Raw genomic sequence first — 22,114 nt, forward strand, 5'->3', positions numbered from 1 at the left:
ACATTAGGAAAGATGGAAAATTTAGTACTGAATTTCAACAAAACCCTTTGTGTGGCTGGAGGATGGAGCAGATAAGAACGAGTATTGTGTTAGTGAGAGTAGTTGAAAATGCACTTCCTTCTTCCATTAGGATCGAAATCTTTGTGGGCTACCGTTTCCAGCTTACAACAGCTATCAAAACCAACTACAGAAATAACCTGAACACTGAATCTGAGTTTTAACAATTGTTCCATAAAGAATTAAAGCTTTTAAAATTAATGAAATCTAGTCAATCATAGTGAGTTCACTATTTTCAGGGGGGTTAATGGATTTTTTAAAAAATTTACCATTACTATTTAAAAACTCGTTTATTTTAAATGTTTGTCTTTGCTATACTTTTTACATTTTATAGACGTCTTGCAATCATAAATAGCAGCATTCTCATACAGCTTACATAACGTTCGGAGAGCTTTTCGGGGGTGGGGGTCCAATAGAAACAAGTTTGGAGAGCCAAGAACACAGGTAAGGGAGTTGGCACTGTGGGTGTTCGAACATGGCAGAATGGAATTAGCCCAGCGGGCTGTAAAATCACGAGTTTGCTGAAGTCTTCATGAGGGACGCCTCGCTGGGTCTTCATAATGGAAGGAGTGGGATTAAGGAAAATGACTAATGCGAAATTTGTTTAGTACAACACACGGTACTCACTGTCAGAAGAGATTAACACTCTCAAAAAAAAACCATGTTCCCAAGAACGGCGCAGGGTGAAGCACTTTTCAGCTCCGCTCTCTGAGGCTCCCTCAGACTTGACCCCGGAGGATGATGATAGCAAGTGACCCAGAAGGGTGCAGAGGGGGGCACCTCTCAGAGGAAGGACTCCTCCTGAAGGGACTTGAGGGGCTAGCTGATGGGCACCGAGGGCCCTAAGGAGAGTGAGGCTGGAGGAGCTGCGTGACTGGGGGCCAAGAAAACAATCCTGCCAAGAAGCGCCCGAGGGCGAAGGCCAGCAAGATGATTTCTCTCCGGGGCGCGGAGCCTGTCAGTAAGCGGCCAAAGGTCCCCGAACAGGGGCTGCAGACTGTAGGGACGGAAAGGGGACTTTGAACCGGAGCCCGTCCCTGACTCTGGGGCCCGGTCCCTCCATCCGCCAACAGAGGGAGCCGGAGGATGGGAGGACCGGACTCCCGGTTGTGAAAACGCGTTTGCACCGGCCCTCAACCAGCCTTGCGTACCCCGGGACCGAGAAAGAGGTGAGAGGGTCCCGAGCTCGCGACGGCCGCCCGCGCACCTCAGGCGCCCGGCGCCCGGCTGCGCGCCCACCGCGCCGAATTCTCGCGAGAACGGCAGCCGCCATTTTTCCATTGATTGCCGCGGGCCGGGGGAGGGGCGGCGGCGGCGGCGGCGACGACGGCGGCGGCAGCGGCGGCGCCCTGGGTCGGTGTCTGCGCGCTGGTGTCTAAGGCCTGAGCTGAGGCCTCCGCAGTTGCCGGAGCTCAGGCGGCTGGGAGGATGACGGCCGCTGCCATTCGCTCCTGAGACACAGAGCCGCCGCCACCTCCACCCGTCCCCCGCAGGCAGGGCGGAGACGAGCGGTCGGAGTCTGAGCGATGGTGCCCGGCGAGGAGAACCAACTGGTCCCGAAGGAGGTGAGGGGCCGGGGAGCCAGGCTAGGCCCGAAGCCTGCGGACCTCTCGGAGTCGCGCAGGCCCAGGGCGGGAGGCTGGCAGGGAAGAGCAGGCGTGTTGCCGGGTGGACGGTGGGCGCGGCGGGCAGTTGGAGACCGCGGGTTCCGGGGGCCACGTAGCTCGGGGAGACCCTAGGCTGCGAGGGGCGGACGCACCAAAGACTGGACCGCAGGAGTCGGGTCCTGCTCCGGGCGGGGGTTGGGGAGAGAAAGTGGCTTTTGAAGTCCAGATTTCACGCGTCGAGTCGAGAGAGTTAGGGATCATTTCAAAGAAAACATTCTGGAACAGTTGCCCGTGGGCAGGACGGGGTGACCGTGCTGCTTCTGGGATTTGACAGTGTATAGCTTACAGGGCTTGTGAAATTTACACCCAAGTTGAGATCTGGGGGAAGGCAGACTTAACTGTTAAAGAGTTTTGTTTTGTTTTGTTTTTTCCAACTCCTGTTACTTCGTAGTACTATTGGCCTGCCTAAACGGGGCCTACCCAAGATCGTTGAAAAAGTAGTGAAGTGAGACTTGAACGGGAAGGTAGGAGATAGCCGAGTTAATTTTACCATATGGAGAGACGAAATGTTGTTTTATTTGAATTTTTGGCCGTTCTCTGGTGTTGCCAATTTGGGTGACTTAAATTCTTAAAAGCGAGTGACATGAGACTCCCGGACTTCTCGGCTTCCCTTGAACAGTAAGTAGTAGAAGATTAAAGGTGGAATCCTGCACTGGCCAGTGGATTTCGACATATTAATAGGCTGTTGGCTTTATAAATATCCCCAGCATTTTCAAACATGTATTTTTAACTGCTGATCGTCAGGCTTAATGCTTTGGATTTTTATGTCTCATATACCTTAAATAGATGCCAAGTGTTAAGTTGAAATTAGCAAGGTAGGATCTTGATATTCGTGCATGATCATTTCAGATTCGTAAATGTTTTGGGCTTTTTTATATTGTAGCAACTCATTGCTACACAGACAACCCCGGGGCACAGTGCAAAAGTGGCTTTATTAGTGTTTTGTACCTGTCCAGTTAAATTCCCAGCTTTCGTCAAACGGACAGTAAGTTGATTTATAGAGTTGTGTTTTGCTCTTTGAGGTAGGATCTTGCTATGTAGCCTTGGAACTCACTATATAGGCAGGGCTGGCCTGAAACTCAAGAGGTTTGCCTGCCTCTGCCTCCCCAGTACTAGGATTAAAAGTGTCGTTTTTTTGGGTTGGGGATTTAGCTCAGTGGTAGAGCGTTTACCTAGCAAGCCCAAGGCCCTGGGTTTGATCCTCAGCTCCAAAAAAAAAGTGTCCTTTTTAAGGCCGAGTTATGTGTCAGTATTTATCAGGCATCACTAACTCTGTATAGCAGATAAACATGAATTAGAGATCTTGCCTCTGGAACAGTTTCAACAACTAAGGGATGGATGGGAGGTGGGGTAACTTGAGTCCAGTCAGGGGCTTTGTACTGTGTACTAAATAACAAGGAAGGAAGTAATAGATTTTAAGAGAAAGGTAACTTTCATTTCGTTTTCGTGCTGGTTTCCATTCTAAGAGACAAAATTAATCCTTAATTTCCAACTGTTAGAAAATAGAACATAGGTGAGCCCTGCATAAGATTGTAGTAGTAATTTGGTTTGTATAAGTCTTGATAGAGATATGTGTATCCTGCTTTGCAGGAACTTATCTGTTGTCTTAAAAACTGATATTGCAGTGCTTTTCTTTTTCTTTTTCTTTCTTTCTTTCTTTCTTTTTTTTTTTTTTTTAACCTCTTGGAAGTTTGAAATCTCCCTTATCTGATGAGCTTAACTTTTTTTTTCCTTCTGGATTTTATGCTTTATTTCCTGTTCCTTGGTTTTCAGTATTTTATCCATGGTTCTTGCTTCCTGGGATTATGCACAATACTGCTCTTGAGATGCAAACTTTTTTAGCTAACCAGATAGTGTTTTCTTATTTGAAGGCCGTACTCATTCTTCATCCTAGAGGCTATTCTACTCCCATATTTGCTTCTGAACTACCAGGACTGTGTTCCAAAATAAGTCAAGTGATCTCTTAAACCAAATACTGGGGCTTTCTAACTCTTCTTCCTTGAATTTTTTGGTATCATTAGAGACTCTAAACAAAACAAACATCCTATCTGCCCATAATTTACCCAAAGTTTTATTTTCTTTGTTATTTAAATAGTAGTTAAATCATACATTGCTAAATCTCAGAGAAAATCATGGTGATTAGCTGGTCATTTAAACTTCACTTTCCCAGGGATGAGAAGTACAGCTGTCAGGTTGAAAGTGACTTGTTTAAATAAGGACTCGGTGGCAGGTAGAACACTAGAGCTTGAGTCTTTATCATTTCTTGCTTGTCCTCTTAAGTTTACTCCATGTTACTTTGGCAATAAAAACAGTTTATAATTCTTCATGTACTTGTATTTAGTTAGAAGATATTGCAGAATTAAAAGCTTTCCTGCATTTTTCCAGTGGGCTGTATTAACAATCCTAGAAAAATTTGTTTTGCTTCAGAGAAGCTCTGGCCCTTATATGTGGCTTATGGATTCAGTGTGTGAATTCATATAGTTGTTAAGTAAGTTAAGATTATTTTGGTCTCTGAAACTCTGGGACAAATGTCCCTTAGGGAACTACTGGAGATGGCATCTTAGTATACAGAGATTGACAAACTGTAGCCCAGCTCCCATCCTGTTTTTGTTTGAGTTATGGGTGATTTTTTAAATTGTTGAATTAAAAAAAAAAAAATCAAAAGACTACTTTTCTCCAATACATGAACTTGGTAGACATGGGGATTTCATTATTAGGCCACAGCTTTCAGTGGTTGCTGTATATATAGGTAGTGTGCAACATGGTATTCAAGGCTCAGTACACTTGCTTCTGGCCACAACCTGTCTTTTCTGAGCTTATCTCGCTTCCCATGGAACAAGTTTTTAATGTAGACAAACAGGTTTCCCTCCAGTTTGCTTTATACTTCTGTTTGTGCTGTCCCTCTTTCCTACTGACTTCATCTGTTCAAAACCTCTGTACACACTCCATAAACCTCCTTTATTCTGAAAAGTCTTGAGCATTTTAACCTTTGGAATTTCTCCTTAGTAGGTTTCTGCATATGAGTAGAGGTTACTTAGCAATTCGTAAAGAGTGCTTTGGAACATCAATTGTGGCCCCCGAATTTTATGTTGTTCAGTGGCATTCCTTGACAGCAGAAGTGACATGCTTCTCCCTTTTGTTTTTTTATATATATTACAAGTCTAGGGGAGTGTCTTTGCTGGAGTATAGACTAGTAAATATTCATTTGTATGGTTATAAGGATGTAAGGAGGCTTCGAATACTAACTGGCTGTCCTCCACTTGGAGGTTTTCCACAGCATAATTGGCAAGCTGTTTCCACATCCATGACTTATTCCCATAACATCTTTTTCTTCTTAAGAGAGCTCTGTTATTTTAAGTTTTTGCATTGAGAGAAATGTAGATCTCCAGTGTCATCTTTTGATAGTGGCCACTGGTCAACATTTCCATAGAGATTTTTTCTCATGGCTAAAGATGGAGGAGGACAGCAGAGCTCACCTTTCCTATCTGGAGTCTACATTCCTCAGCTCTTTACTGTTTCTTCCTTGTTCATTTGGATATGAGCCAGCATTTTAGTACTCCTAAATTGTACCCCAAAAAGAGCAAAAGGAAGAGGGCGGTGTTCATTGAGGAGAACATCCCTGTTTTACTCTACCATGTGTCTTTTAATTGTGGGCTATTGATTTTGGTGTTGAGATTGCTTGCTTTTAGTATCTCCAGTTTTAATTATTGCCTGGTTGTTGTTTCATTCTGTTTCCTTAAAAGGGTTTGGGACATAGCATGTATGAATAGCCACGTAGGAGAAAGGTAGAATAGATACCTTGAGTATCATAGAGTATAAACAGTAAGGTACATATTTATTAGTTTTTTAATTTTTTTTTTTTTTTTTTGACAGTCTATGTAGTCCTGGCTGGCCTGGAGCTTACTGTGTAGACCAGGCTGGCCTTCAACTCACAGAGCTCCTCCTGCCTCTGTCTCTTGAGTGCTGGGATTAAAGGTGTGTATCAATACATCTGGCACTAAAGTTTTAAAAATGATTCTTTTAGCACATGGAACATATAAATATAGGAAAGAAGTGAAAAAATAAGTGTAAGTGTAAATTGCATGCTTCAGTGGTTTGTTTGGTCTTGGTTTTCTGTTTGTTTTTCCATGCTGTGACTACTCCTTACATTTGGAACTGCATTTGGGCATCTAGTGAAGATAGTCATAACCAACATTTATTGAGATACCAGATACTGTCACATATGCATTGTGTATATTAACTTATTTGAGGGCAGCAGCTTCACAGCTGTATAGGAGAGATCTTTAATGACTATTGGTTTCTCTGTTGTCTTATTTCTTATAGAGCAAATCTTTTCATCACTATCTATAAAGACTATCTCAAATGAGTAGTCTCTTAATTTTATCTCTCTTGATTAAATTACTTGAAATTGTTGCAGTACCACATTCATTTTTTATTTTGTTGATTCTTTTTTTTGAGACAAGGTTTCTCTGTGTAACAGTCCTGGCTGTCCTAGAACTCACTCTGTAGCCCAGGCTGGCCTCAAACTCACAGAGATTACCTGCCTCTGCCTTCCAAGTGCTGGGATTAAAGGTGTGCCGCCGCCGCCACCCAGCTAGTTTGTGTCATTCTTATAAAACATTGGTTCTTGCATGTGAGAGGCTTCTCTTGCATGTGAGAGGCTTCTCAGGACCCATCAGTATCTTAAATGGAAGTATTAATAGAGGTCCAGCACTTCCTGAAAATTATCGTTTAAAGCAGTGAAAGGAGACCGAATTCAGACTATGTATGAGTCTGATCCTGTTGAGAAAACAGTGGGCATCTAAGATCTGTCCAGTGCAGTAGTAGGAGAATGATTGGGCTGGCTGACTGCAGCTTTGCATGTTTGTCGTTTTTTTAGGTCATTATTGATGTTATATTGATCATCACTGTTGATGTATCATTGTTTTTATTTCTTCTGCTTTCCTGCTGTATTTGAGTATTTGTCTTGAGTAAGCATAGTTGCACTTGTATGACTTCAGCTTTTGATTGTGATTTACACATTTGTAGGTGTCTCATCTGCATTGTATACTTGCAATTCATCTATTTATTTGCTTAAGCTAGAACATGGTTTTGATTTCCCCTTTTCCTTTTTTCTCATGTATTCTTCACTTAGACATTACAAAATGTCTCTTGAACCTTTACCATTTTGCAACTCTGCATCTGTAATTATTTTATCACTCAAATATCCTTCTAAGTGATTGTTCTGCTTCCAGGCAGGCTAGCCCTGGCCATTGTAGGTATACCTTACTAGGGTTACTTTGTTAAGCAGATGAGAGTTGCCTTAGGTGCTTTAAAGTTTCTGTTTACTACCTTTGATGGCAGATACCTCCATATTTTAAACTAAGATTTAGTATAATCTATAGAGACGTTAGATGTAGAGCCCCTCTTTTGCCTCCCAAGTGCTGACATTAAAGGTGTCCTTACAACCAGGTTGAGTTCATATTTTTCAATTTTTTTTCTTATTTTTCTATATATATTAATTTAGCCAAGTGGTCCTTAATGGGTGGCAGGGGAGGTGTTCGATAGTATTGGGGTGTACAGAAAAGAGCAGGGAGGGGGTGCTACTGGCATCTAGTGGGTAGAAACCAGGTATGCTGCCAAAGGTCTTTCTAGGACCAGAACAGCCTCCTTAACAAAGAACTGTAAATCAGGCATGGTAGCACATACCTTTAATCCCAGCACTCTGGGAGGCAGAGTCAGGTGGATTTCTGTGAGTTCGAGGCCAGTTTGGTCTATGTAAAGGGTTCTAAGACAGCCAGGGGTGCATAGAGACACCTTGTCTTTGAAAGAAAGAAAGAAGAAAAAACCCAATAGGGCCACTGTTGAGAAGCCATATTGTAAAGCCTCTCTCTCCTCTTATGTTCAAACCTGCCCCTTTTTGTCATTGTAAGAAACTGCCAGGGCCTTCTTACCTGCTCCAGCTGCACCTGTTTACTTCAGCTCCTCTGATTTAGACAGCAAAGTCCAGGTCGGCCTTGGCTAAGGTGAGTTCCTTTCTCAAAAACAAACAAAAACGAAAGTCGAAGAAAGTTTGTCTAAGAAAGGAGAAAAGGCCGGGTGATGGTGGCGCACGCCCGTAATCCCAGCACTTGGGAGGCAGAGGCAAGTGGATCTCTGTGAGTTTGAGGCCAGTTCTGGTCTACAGAGCTAGTCCAGGACAGCCTCCAAAGCTACCGAGAAACCCTGTCTCGAAAAGCAAAAAATAAATAAATATAAAAATAAATAAATAAATAAAAATAAAAAATAGATGAGAACAACCCCCCTCCCACATTAAAACAAGTTAATAGACCCAAGGCCTACATAGTTAAAACTCAAGAGAGAACAGAGAAAATAAAGGAAATCAAAGAAATTAAAGTTACTTAAGCGAAGTTTCCAGGACAGTGAGATAAATTGCAAAGTAAGCCGGACTGGCCAGAAGCTAGCACTGCAGATAAAACAACCTCAGCTAAGGAGTACAGACTGTTTGGAATTCTAAGGACCCTCCAGTATTGGGGAGGGGCAAGAGCAAGGTGAGTGCTCTAAAGTAGAAGATGCTGTTGTGTTCAACAGCTTCATCAGAGTAGAGGATGCTGACTTCAGAATTCCGTAACAGTTTCTTCTGGTTCTCTCTCTTCGGAAAGGCTGGTAGTTTTCTTCTCTACATATTTATTTTCCTCTGAAATCATTCTATTTGCTTGTGTTGGATTTTGTCTTTCATGTAGATGCTTTCCTTCGAAGATCCTTGGGGGTCTATGCTGACTTAAGAGGGGTCCTTAAGGCAGAATGGAAACACTGCCAGCCAGTGTTTATGTTTTCCCTGGATGGTAACATGTCTGGACCATTTCCTAACAAAGTCCCAATAGCTTAGTCTGTTTGGACTGCTGTAGCAAAGTACAGTAAGCTGAATGGTTTTAAATAACAGAAATTTGCTTCTCAAAGTTTCGGGGGCAAGGAAGTCCATGATCAAGGTTTTCCTTGTTCAAAATCAGCATCTCTTCCTGTGTCTTATAGTGAAAGAGAGTGAGGCAGGTCTCTGGGACATCTTTTACAGAGACGTGTTCTCCTTAATGAAAGGTCTGTGCCCCTGTGAGCTAATAAACTCCCAAAGGCCTCACCTCCAAACATCATATTGAGGATTAGGGCTCAGTGCACGCATGGGTGGAATGTGAGGGTGTATGTGGGGAAACCTTTAGACCATAGTGTCTAGGAGCACATCAGTTTCTTTTGTGATAGGTAAGTTGCACAGAAAACACTTTTTTTGCCAGGAGGAGGCAAGTTTATGAGTAGATATAGGGAGGTCCTAGAAGTCTTATCACGGAGTATGCAGATGATATTTCATTCACTTCCCCAGTTTTTCAAAATCCTTCATATATACTATACCTGGTTATGCTTTTCAAAGGTTGTTCAGTCTTTTGTCAGGAAGAGTTGAGGAGAAGAGGGAACCTGGGGTTCAAACTGCTGCTTAGATTTCAGTCAGTTCTCCTAGGATAGCTGAAATGGCCAGTTCCCAAGGATTCTCTTTTTTAAAAAATTATCTTTAGAAGACTTGTGGAAAATAGAAGGTTCATGTGTACCTTTCCTCTAGCTTCTTGATCTTAGCGTTTCCATGATTGTAAAATAGTTCTCAAGTCAGAGTAATGACAATAGAGAAATTAGTCAGTTTTGGGGTTTGTTTTTGTTTTTGTTTTTTGTTTGTTTGTTTTTTTAGACAGGGTTTCTCTGTGTAGCCCTTGCTTTCCTGGAGCTTGCTTTATAAACCAGGGTGGACAGAACTCACAGAGACCTACTGCCTGCCTCTGTCTCCTGAGTGCTGGAATTAAAGGCATGTGCCACCACTGCCTAGCTAAGAAATTACTCAGATTTTTACTAACAGTTATCTGTTTTGCTGATTAAACTGTTCCAGTTTGGACCAAGGGGAGTCCTTTCTGTTCAGTGTTCTTACTCTCCAAGTACTGCCTAATTCTCTGGTACCATACAGTGCTGTGTCTGTTCATCTTACATTCTCCCTGCCCCAGCCCTGGACTTCACCACTTCTTGAAGGACCTTCCTTTGCTAAAATATAAATAAGGTGCCTGGCTTGCTGCTAAGTTCTCAGTTGCCTGCCATAGTAGCTACCACTTGCCTTGCTTTATAACTCCTAAACTCAAGTTTCTGTTTTGTATGGGTTTATACTCTTGAAATTTTTCTTTTCTCTTGTTTTAAATGTAGTTTAAATATAGTTAAATTCAGTTGGAGAAGCATGGAGTAATTGCATGCATCCAATCTATACTGTTTAACCAGAAGTTCCTAACTTAGTGTTTGGTCCTCTGCAATAGGCCAGTTTTGTTTGAATCCCATTCTACTCCCCACTTGCTGTTCCCAGATACTCCATGCATTTGTGTCACTCTGTGCCCGGTCCTGAGGGAACATTATGAAGTATTTCTTTTTGTTATTCAGGTTTTTTTGGTTTGGTTTGGTTTGGTTTTTCGAGACAGGGTTTCTCTGTGTAGCTTTGGAGCCTGTCCTGGAACTCACTGTGTAGTCCAGGCTGACCTCAAAGTCACAGAGATCCACCTGCCTCTGTCTCCCGAGTGATGGGATTAAAGGGGTGCACCACCACTGCCCAGCTTGTTATTCAGTTTTAAGGAACTTTTAAGTGGGTGAAATTGGATGTTTCATGAAAGTCATTATTTTCAGTGTATTCTGAGAATTCCTGAATTCTTCTGTTTTAATTTTATTTTCTCCCCTGAGGTTCAAACATTTCCAGATCAGTAGAGCTAAATGGTTGCCACATTAGAAAGGCAGAGTCTGTTGAAAATAATTGCCAAAGCAAACATACATTAAAAACAGCATTAATATGGTTAAATACTTAGAAGAAACTAAAGTTCCAAAAACCATCTTCCACGTGAAAAAATGCTTATTAAGGATCTCAGTCAGCAAGCTTAGGTATCATATGCAGAGGCATAGATCTTCTATGAGGTTCATTACACAGTGGAGTGTTTGTGGGGATTGGTGGCTTAAAATCTGAGGCAGTTAGTTCTCTGTTGTAAAAGAAAATTTCACCAAATTATGAAAAATGATGTGATCACTCTTATCCAGATTCTTCTTTTTCCTTTTTCTTTTTCTTTTTTCTTTTTTTTTTTTTTTTTTTTTGTTGTTGTTGTTGAGACAGGGTTTTTCTGTGTAGTCTTGGCTGTCCAGGAACTCCCTCTGTAGACCAGGTTGGCCTCAAACTCGTAGAGATCCACCTTCGTCTGCCTCCCAAGTACCAGAATTAAAGGCACACATCATCACTGCTCTTCATCAAGATTCTTAAAGACACTCCCTCCCCTACCTGGTTGCTTCGTTTTCTATTGGTATAGTGTAGAAGGAAATTCCTACTTAGCCAGCAAATGGACTCTTCTTAATTCTTCTGTCTCAACCTGATTGTGTTTGCCAGCTCTGAAGTCCCAGCATCGTATCTTTTAAAATTTGAAATTGTGTACCTTTAGAGTAAGTTGTTACTTGTGTTCATCCTATTTTTCTCAGACAGGACAGAATTCTAGTTCAAAATACCAAGGGCAAAATACCTTGGACAAGTTACTTAAACTTGTGTAAGGACAAGAGTAATGACCTGCTGGTGTGGGAAAAAGTTACTCCGTAGAGTGTCATGCATTTATTACCTTTTGTTATCACCTCCATCCTTCCCTGTGCTGTGCAAATAAATGTTTGTTGATTAGATTTAAAGGTAGAGTTCTGATTACGACTCAAGGTAAATATCTCTATATCCATAGTGCTAATTTTATATAATTTTTAGATAGATTCTCTTATATGATCAGTTAAGACCTATTTTCATTGCTTCAGTTGAGAGTTGGAATGTGTAACAAGAGAACAGATAATGGAAATTAGAGAAGAGGTGTTTATTAAGCTATGAAATCCTGATATAATGTGGTCTGCTATATTTTAAGTTGTTAAGTAATTTACTTGATTAGCACGTATCTTAGTAACTTTTTTATTGCCAAGACAAAACACCATGTCCAAAACAATTTATAAAAGAAGACATTTAATTTTGAGGCTCAGGGTTCAGGATAAGAGTCCATATCCATCATGGTGTGAAGCATGCTGAGAGCTTACATCTGCAGAAAGCAAAGAGAGCTAACTGGGAATGGCATGGGTTTTTGAAACCTCAAAGCCCACTCCTAGTGACATTCCTCCAAAAAGGCCACACCTCCTGATCTTTCTCAAACAATTCCACCAACTGAAGACCAGGTATTCAGACACTTGAGCTTCTGGGGGCCATTCCCATTTAAACCACCACATAGGTTGCTTGCTTGTAAGGATTGGGTGTGGAATGTCATTGCTAATCACAATCCATGTTGAGAACTTCATGTTGATGCTCTGATCTTCTTTAACTCAGGGGTAGAATTATTTCTATGAACAGAAGACACTGTCTCTATCAGTTGTGTTGTTATGTTTTAGATTTAGACTGGATAATTTTACCTGATTGCTGTAAGACCTATAGCCTGTCAGTTAGGACATTGTGCCTTCACTATTACGTGTAGTGTTTATTATAGAGAAAAATTAAATAAGGGCTGTTAGGTGATATAACTTTTAAAAAAGGCAAAGTGATACAATTAAGAAAAGATTTTAAGAGCTTTTAGGAGAAATCTTTCTAAAGACAATCTGATACCTTTGGTAAGATGATAGGTTTACCTTTAGGGAGACCATGAGTCCCCAGCTTCCATTGCTGAAACAATATGCCTGGCATAAACAGAAGGAGGAAACATTTATTTTGTCTTATGATTCTCAGTCCAATTAAGAAGTAGGATCGAAAATAATTTTATGGTTGTGATCATCACAACATGAGGTATTAACAGCATTGGGAAGGTTGAGAACCACTGTTCTAGAGTGTATCTCCAAGATGGCATTCTGGGATACACCTATAATTGCAGAATTGGAAGTTAGTAGCAGGAGGATCAGGAGTTCATGGTCATCTTTAGTTACATAGAGAGTCTATAGACACCCTGGGCTATATGAGATATAATGTCTGAAAACAAATAGAAATGCCTCCCATCTTCCAATAAGCCCTACTTCCTGGTTTCTACCACTTGGCAGTACTAAAAATCTACCCACTGATGAACCCATTGATGGGGAAAGAGCCCTCATGATCCAGTCATCTGACCAGTGCTGCTTTGGGGACCAAATCTTTGACTCATGAACCTTCAGGGGATAATTCAGATCCAGAATGTAACAATCATGTTTATGACTTAAGAAATTTTTAGTATAACCAAAAAATTATAGTTTGACCTACAAATTTCTTTGTCTCAAGTGATACTTATTTAATTATACTCTAATTTTTCTTAGTGAAGATCTTTGTTACTCTTTAATTTTGAGGAATTCATTCAGTTCAAACCTGGAGCTAACACCTGTCAAGAACCAGAGTTGCAAAGTTAAGAAATGGCCTCATTCTAGATGCCAGTCTAGCTAGCCTAAAGGAGAGACTGACGTGATCAGACAAATGTGCACTCCAGAGATACTGTGGGGCTGTAAAAAGGAACAGCTGGCTTTACTGAGGGGATTCGCTGAGAATATAACATTAGAGCTGGACCTCAGAGGGTGGTTGATGAGTGTACAGAAACAGAAGAGCTTTCAGTTGCAGGGAACAACATTTAAAACAGAAAAGGTTGTAATACATTTTAGGAAATGGCAGACAATGGCACTGTGGTCAAGGCTTGGGCCAATTGAGTGTAGGTGCATGGTTCTGGTGGGCTGTGTCTAAAATTTCCAGAGGCTTTGTATCTCTAGAAAGATTTGACATTTTTATTGTGCAAACATCAAGGACCAAGAGATGTTTGTTTTTGTTTGTTTTCTAGAAGTTCACAGAATGCTTAATTTTTATCAGTTTCTTTTTACCCAAATATTTTGTCGTTCACATCAATGTTAAAATTTGCACCTAAATGAAAATGAGAGGAATACTTACTAATAATGTCTCACCTTTTACATTTGAAATAAGGTAATTAGATACTTTTTTGTTTCTTAATGAAATATTTTCCATAATAGTGCATCTTAGTGTATTTCTACATGTGAGTTATTTGCTAGATTATCCTTGGACATAATTACTTAATGAATATAGGTAACACATGCATAGCATCTTGAGTAAAGACCCAGGTAGGTCTCTCTTGCCTCTAGAAAATGCCACCAGCTGTAGTCTGGTGGTGGGGGTGTATCTAGATCTGTATATGAAATCTTCAGCAGTTTCTTACCTACTGCTGTAAGGAAATTTTATAAGTGAGAAGTTAGTGTTCTAAGAATAACTTGTGATTTTCACTGCAAGCTACACAAAGACCAGGATGATGTGGTTCTGTCTTAACCTTCTGTGTTGGAGCATGCTGGTGAACTTTTCTACAGCTGTTGTTTCCTGATTCTCCTTGAATCTCTTTGCAAGCCTTGGGCTTGATAAGAGCCCTAATATGTAAGCTAGGGAATTCAGGGCTGCAGAGGTGGCTCAGAATTAGGAGCAGGTACTGTTCTTTCAGAGGACTTGAGTTGTCTTTGCAGCATCCATGTAGGCCCTCAACCTCCTGTACCTCCAGCTCCAAGAGATCCAACACCCTAACATAGAGTACTCCCTATTAACTCTATTATCTACTTCTTTCTGGACTAGAGTGACTTTAGTGTGGCAACAGCAGAGTGATTACTGGGAACCCCCTCAGGAATGTTTTTAACTGGGGATGAATGAATTATTCCAAAGGATATCTCAGAAAACCTTAGTACCTTAGAACAGTTGTGGCCTTTTCAGCCTCTTGTCTCAGTCAGACCTAGCTAGCTGCCTTCAGTCTGGTTGCTGTCCTTAGATTTTGCTGTTTCCCTAATATATCATTTAAGTGGACTCACACAGTGTGTGAAGCTTTGGAGATTAGTCTGTTGTTGCTTGTCTCGGTTTTTGGTTCCTGGATGCTACAATTTGTTTATATTATTTACCAGCTAATAGGCATTTGGGTTATTTCCATGTTGTGGTTGTTTTGTTCGTTTTCTGAGACAGGGTCTCACAGTCTTGGCTGACTTGGAACTTACTATGTAGATCATGCTGCCTTTGAATTCACGAAGATCAGCCTACCTTGCCTCTCTGAGTGCTGCTGGGATTACAGGCATGCATGCACCACCCTGCCAGCCAAACTGTTACTACGGTTTTAATGATTCTGAATAAAACTTCCACAGTGTGATCTAGGAGGTGGGAAAATTAAGTTGAATAGGACATATTTTTTGTTTGGAAAGCTTCTATTTAACTTTGTAAGAAACTGCCAAACCCATCTGAAATACACATACCATGTTGCTAGTCACGAAATTTTGAGAATCCCGGGTACTCTGCATACTTTTGCTACTTGGCAGCATCAGAGCCTTGTTATTTGTTGCTTGTTTTGTTAAGGCCATATTTTAGCTCTTAGTATGAAGTAGTATCTCTGTGGTTTTGATTTTATCTCTCTAATGATGAATGACACAGTGCAACTTTGCCTGAGCTTGATTTGGTTTCCTAGTAAACCTAATCCTGCATACTTTGTTCAGATAATGTGCTTGGTAATACCACGAGAGTGGGGAACAAAATACTATTCTCAAAAAGTCAGTGCAACTGTTGATAACACTAGTGTAATTTTACTAGGCTCTTTGAGAAAGGAATTTGCATAGTACCTGCTGGCCTGGAACTCACAGAAATCCTCCTGCTTCTGCCTGCCAAGTGCTGGGATTAAAAGTATGCCCCACCACACCCCACTGGGTCTTCTTTTTCAACTGTGTCATGAGAGAGTGTGATCACATAAGCTGTAAAGGTTGTCTCTTAAATTACATGTCTATACAAATTTTGCTTGCCAGATTGATTTTTAGCCCTTGTGAGAAGTTCATACAGATGAAAACAAAAGACTTTTTTACATTTCCTCCAATGTGATAAAATTCCTACTTTCTCCTCACAGATAACCCTTTGCATTTTGAGATAGTATAAATTGTATTATAGTCAAGGATTAGGTATTTCTTAAACCTGTTCTCAGTAGGATAACTGGTAGTTCTGTAATAATATCTGACTCTCATGGCATTATGGTGCACTATTATATATATGGATTTTTCTTTGGGCTGCCACCTCACAAAAGATGATACAGAATTTTATTATTAATTATGAAAGCTCAGCCTTACCTTAGGCTTGTTCCTAACTAGTTCTTATAAACTTAAATTAACCCATATTTTTTAATCTACCTTTTTTTAACGTGGCTCGGTACCTTTACTCTGTACTCCTGCTTCCCCTCCATCTGGCTGGCGACTATCCTTTCTTCCTCCCAGAGCGCTCTCTGTCCAAAAGTCCCACCTGTACCCCCTGCCTAGCTATTGGTCGTTTAGCTTTTTATTAAACCAGTCTCAGTGACACATCTTCACACAGTGTAAAGAATATTCTACAACATTATTAGAATCTATATGACTGTCCAAAAGTTCATTTCTGATACCTTGAAGACCCTGAGCCAGAGCTGAGTAGAATTGTGTAAGGATTACCCAATCAAAAGCAGTAATCACCCTGAAAACCCCAGCCAGGTGCTCTGACTTTAGTATGGTGCTCTCATGCCAAAGGCCAGTCATAGGGTTGGACAGCTTTTAATTTTAAAAACATTAACATTTCTGAAATGGAATATCTTCATAATCAGAGCATTCTAAGATTCTTGTATTAAAGTTATTTCTATGCTTTTTAAAGTAAAATGCATGGTTGGCTGAGGTGTAGCTTAGAGTGCTTGCCTCTCATGCACAAGGGCCTGAGTTCAATCCCTTGTACCACAAAATAAATATGTATGGTATAATAGACAGTAGGTAGATAGACAAGCTTTAGAATACAGAACATTGAAAATCTGTGAATAAGTCACTTGTGTCACAAGCTGGCTCACTTTTGTCAGCAACAGCCTACTAGCAGAAGAATCTAAGCCGAAATCAGAAGCACGGATAACAGGAATAGTAAAGACTTAGTGTTTCACCTCTTGAAAATAATGTCAGTTGCTAAGTTTAATACTTGTTAACAGTGACCAACACTAGAACTATTAGCAGGCAGCAATGGGAAGACCATGAGCAGAGGAGAAACAGTGTTTGTTGTAGTTTTCATTTAGCAGACTGATGGATGTTAGGAGTCATCTGAGGGCCTCTTCTCCTTTGTTGTTGTAAAATAATGCACCTGGTCTGACGACCCAAACATCAACCAGCTTTGGATATTATTTATGTCATATATGTTGAGCCATTTGGTAGTTTGGATTTTAGTTGTCAGAATATGCCATCATAGTTAAATAGTTTGCGTACTAGTACTGGCTAGTTTTATGTCAACTTGACACAAGGTATAGTCAGCCAGAGAGGAGGGACCCTCAACTGAGGCTCCTTGAAGAGTGGACTGTAAGTAAGGCTGTGGAGCATTTTCTTAATTGTGCTTGATGGGGGAAGGTCCAGTCCATTTTAAGTGGTGCTGTCCCTGGGCTGGTGGTCCTGAGTTCTATCAGAAAGCAGGCTGAGTAAGCTATAAAGAGCAAGCCAATAAGCAGCATTCCTTCATGGCCTCTGCATCAGCTCCTGCCTCCAGGTTCCTACTCCATTTGAGTTTGTCTCAGTTTGTGTTTTTAATTTCTGTGAGGAGACACCATGATTGTGGCAACTCTTATAAAGAAAACATTTAATTGAGGTGGCTCACTTACAGTTTCAGAGGTTCGGTCAGCCATGGCAGAGAGCATGGCAGTATGCGGGCAGACATGATACTGGAGCTGAAAGCCCTACATCTTGACTGTGAGGCAACAGGAAGTTGACTGACTGTCACACCGAGTGAAGCTTGAGAACAGAGACCTCAAAGCCCACCCCACAGTGATACACTTCCTTCAACAAGGCCACACCTCCTATAGTGCCATTCCCTTTGGAGGCTATTTTCTTTCAAAACATCAGCGTTCCTGTCCTAACTTCTTTTGGTGATGAGCAGTGATACGGAAGCATAAATCAAATGCACTCTTTCCTCCCTAAGGTGCTTTGGTCATGGTGTTTCATCACAGCACTAGAGACCCTAAGACGCTAGTCTTTAAAGTTCTGAAACCTTCCTACAAGTTGAATAATTTGTTGCAGCAACTAAAAATAAGCTGCATAGGATTGAAAGCATTTCTGATTAATATGAGTTCTGGAAGTTTATGTTAAAAATATTTTCAAAGACAGTGCAGTGTAATTGCTTGAGGGATGCAAACAGTACAAAGAGCAGTATAAAAGTATTTATAAGCATACTTTATCCAAGTCAGCCTGTACTTTATTACTTGAGTGTTTTATGCTATATAATTTGAAATAAATGCCATATATTAACATAATTTATAACATGTTTATTAGTTTAAATTCAGAAAATCTGAACCATGGTGCATTGAACAAAAAACTAATGAAGTTCATTTATCACAGACTTTACCCATGATTTCTTTACACTTTGAACAAACTTTAGAATGGGCACAAAGTGGGTTTTGTCTGTTTTTAAGAAAATTCTATATATGAGGATTTGTATTTAGAAAGCAAATTAAAGCAGGGGAATGGTTACCATTCAACTTAACCAAAATAGTAATTTCAAAATTGGCTTTAAAAACTTGCAGTACTTTCTCTCCCTCCCTCCCTCCCTCCCTCTCTCTCTTTTTGAGACAGGGTTTCTCTGTGTAGCCCTGGCTATCCTAGAACTATTTGTGGACCAGGCTGGCCTCAAACTCAGAGATCCAAGTCTCTGCCTCCCAAGTACTAGGATTAAAGGCATGTGCCACTACACCTGGCAGTTGAAAACAAATTTTTCTAAAGGGTTCTGAAGGAATACTAAGCCAATAATAACTGCTCTGTAATATTTGTTTGTTTGTTTGTTTGGTTGGTTGGTTGGTTGGTTGGTTGGTTGGTTGGTTTTTCGAGACAGGGTTTCTCTGTATAGCTTTGGAGCCTGTCCTGGAACTCACTCTGTAGCCCAGGCTGGCCTGAACTCACAGAGCTCCACCTGCCTCTACCTCCCAAGTGCTGGGACTAAAGGCGTGCGCCACCATCGCCTGGCCGCAATATAATTCTTACTGCTGATCATCAGTATTTTAATATAATTTGAATGTGTCCCGTTTGTTTAGATTTTTCAGGATATGTTAACATACATTCCTACCTGTTTGTTTGCCATTCTGTATCATATGCGGTCTTTTTATTGTTAACTTTTAAATTAAGTGAATCATTTGCTTATGTTTGATTATCCAGATTTGGCCATGAGAACAACCTATCAAGGAGTGTTTATATTATTCTCTTGATATATCTTGAATACATCTACTTCTTTGAGTACTTTTTTTTTTTTTTTTTAACTTTCTCAGACATTTCTACCAAGATTTCTTGATTTTTGTTGTGGAAAATAGTGCCTAGAAACCAAAACCATAGACACTGACATATCTGCTGTTAGAAATATGTCATTGCTCCTAAGTCCTCAGTGGAAGCCGCTAAATAAATACATGCATGTAAGCGTTTATAAGAGTGGAATATATATTCTATGTCCCCAAGATTTCATAATAAACAGATTGTCATATTTTTTTTTTCCAGAGCTAAGGACCGAACCCAGGGCCTTGCACTTGCTAGGCAAGCACTCTACCACTGAGCTAAATCCCCAACCCCAGTTGCCATATTTTTAACACTTTTTTTTTATTTATGACATATACAGTGTTCTGCCTGCATGCTTGAAGAGGGTACCAGATCTCATTATAGATGGTTGTGAACCACCATGTTGTTGCTGGGAATTGAACTCAAAACCTCTGGAAGAACAGCCAGTGAGTGCTCTTAACCTGAGCCATCTCTCCAGCCTCCGGGATCCCCTTTTAACATCTTTTGAAAGACTTGTTTATTTGTATGCATGTGTGTAGGCCTACACATGCCATAGTATTCACATGGAAATCAGAGGACAGCATGTGTTCTCCTTACACTGTGTAGATTTCAGGGACAAACTCAGGCATTAGTTAGGCTTCAAGCTTCTTTACCCACTAAGTCCTCTCACTGATGGTCAGTTAGGCTTCTTCCACTTTTTGGGTTTATTAATATGCGGTTGTAAACATGAGTGTACAGATATCTACTGGTTAGCTCTCTTCAGTTTTTGTTGTTGTTGCTATTGCTAGAATTAGAACTTCCAAATCTGTAGACAGGTTTGTTATTTTATTTTATGTTGGTTGTTGTTACGTAAACTAACCCATTTACTGTAGGCTTAGGTATGTCTGCTGGCCTTTGAATTCCTTCAGTCTTCTGATAGCAGACTTGACTGTGAGCACAAGTGGTGTTTCAGGTCCAGGCCCGGCCAGGTATTGTTTTCATGGGAACCATAGTACCAGATACCAGAGGCCCATCTCTTCATCTTGGTTTTGTCACAGAAGAAGAAATAGTACTTGGAGTGCTGGTAGATTGCAGTTTTCTTTCCATTTCCAAAGGGTGACGACACCACTGTGGGTTCCAGATTTACTGATGACCCCCACTTTCTTGGTTTATTCAGCCATGTCACCATGACCTAGGCTAAGGCCAGGGAGTCTACGGGCAGGTTTCATTAACTATAGGGTGTTACATTTTTGGAAAGCGTACTATTTATAAACTTCAGCTGTTGGTCAAGTGCCTTGTTACTGTTGGGTGCTGATGAAGTTCAGCCCTTACAGAGCTGACACCTGCCTAGAAGGGAAGACAGGCATACTGGTTTCCTTCCCATGTGGCTTCTGTAATACAGAAGTGAAGAGGGTGCTCCAGTCTGCCCACACCGCCTTTTTGGACATCTTCCTGATTAGGGGCTGGGGACTCCTTATTATAGTTAAGTGAGTGTCCTTCTACTCCCTGGTGGGGGTAGAGCAGGGTCAGCTTTGTTCTTTGGTGATTGGCTGTGGTAGTGTGGTCATTAAAAGTTTCCTGTTTAGTGGGACTGCTCCTTTCCAGATCTGTTCTGAGTTTTTAGTCTGTGCTCACTCAAATAGGGTGACAGCCACAGTCCCAGGGATTGTACCACCATCGTTCCCCCCTGCTTCCTCCCTGCCTTTCTTTTCTTCTTCTTTTTTTTAATCTGTAAAATTTTCACTTGTTTGATTTGAAAGTATTATTATATATTTGAGATGTATATGTATATCTGTTAAATTTACAAAATTTTTTCTTAAGATTTAAATTATAAAAAGAAGTAAGTACATATACAATGCCAAAAATACATAGCTTGGTTCATATTTTAATGATACCTACTCTTAATTGGGTTATCAATTAAATCACATTTGGGATGTTTTCAGTTTTGTTCTTATTTTAAGCAGTAGTAATTGCACATTTCTATGTATGTCTGCTATAACTCTGACAGGAGCTTCTCTAGGAGGTGATCCAATAGATAGGTGGATGGATGAGTGGATGAGTCCATAGACAGGCGAGCAGGAAGGCAGATGGATATTTTTAAGGGTGAGAGTGGTAGGTTGTAAAATAAGCATTTTTTTTGTTTTATAGATAATGTAATGTCAACGTTTCCCAAAAGTGGTATCAGTTTACGTTCACACTAAGAGTGAGAAATCTTGAAGTGTGATTTTTCAAGTGTCTTCTTGTTGATTAATACTTTTACACATTTCAGCATTTCTTCGGGAGCTATCCTTTTCTAAGGAGCTGTTCCTGTCCTCTGCTGGGGACTTGTTGGTTATAGCTCAGGAAGCAGGCTTTTTAGTTGCATTTTTGTGAACATTCTTTCCCAAGTCTTCTTAACTTTTTGCCCTTTCTGTTTTGTTAACTCTACATGTCTTCAACTTTAATTAACTTAATGTTCATTTTTAAACTTTTTAACATACTTAAAATTCTTCCAAGCTTAAGATTTTAAAGATATTCTATAAAATTTCTTAAGGGATTTATAACTTTGGTTTTGCTGTTTAGGTTTTGGTTTTGCTATTTAGGTCTTTAATGTACCTGAAATGGTTTGCATGTAGGACATAAGAAATTCTATAAATTTTGATGTATTTTCCCCATCTATGAATGGCTACTTACTGGAACCATTTGCTAAAAAGGCCGTAGTTGGCCTGAAACTCTATGTATACCAGACTGGCCTAGAAGTTAGAGGTCCGCCCGCCTCTAGAGGTCCTCAGCTTCCCTCAGGTGCTGAGATTAAAGGCTCTACCATCACCTGGCTAAAAAGCTTATCTTTTACCTCACCAAATTCCCAGATATATTTGGTTCTAGAGAGTCTATAATTTTAGCTCTTATATTTAGGTCTTCCATCTATTGAGTTAATTTAAAAAAAAAAAAAGTTCTTTGTTTTGTTTTGTTTTGTTTTAAGATAGAGTGGTCTCATATAGTCCAAGCTGGCCTGGAACTCATTATGTAAATTAGACTGGCTTTGGACTTGCTGCCATGCAAATCACTTAATTTTTATAGTTATTTGATTTTGTATTTCATTCCTTATAAAGAAC

General features: G+C 40.5%; 1 protein-coding gene across 2 annotated transcripts in view; it reads left to right on the top strand.

Moving 5' to 3' along the window:
• The first annotated feature begins 841 nt into the window (after nt 1-841).
• Nucleotides 842-22,114, top strand: part of Usp47 (ubiquitin specific peptidase 47) — a 94,283-nt gene continuing 73,010 nt past the window's right edge. Inside the window, exon 1 of one of the 2 annotated variants that reach the window (XM_036189246.1) lies at nt 842-1,622. In XM_036189246.1, the coding sequence (XP_036045139.1) occupies nt 1,584-1,622 (39 nt within the window). In that variant the 5' untranslated portion in view covers nt 842-1,583. The remainder of the gene's footprint in view (nt 1,623-22,114) is intronic. The other variant, XM_036189247.1, reaches the window with a different exon arrangement.

This window comes from Onychomys torridus, chromosome 1 (genome assembly GCF_903995425.1).
Source record: "Onychomys torridus chromosome 1, mOncTor1.1, whole genome shotgun sequence".
NCBI classification, from domain to species: domain Eukaryota; kingdom Metazoa; phylum Chordata; class Mammalia; order Rodentia; family Cricetidae; genus Onychomys; species Onychomys torridus.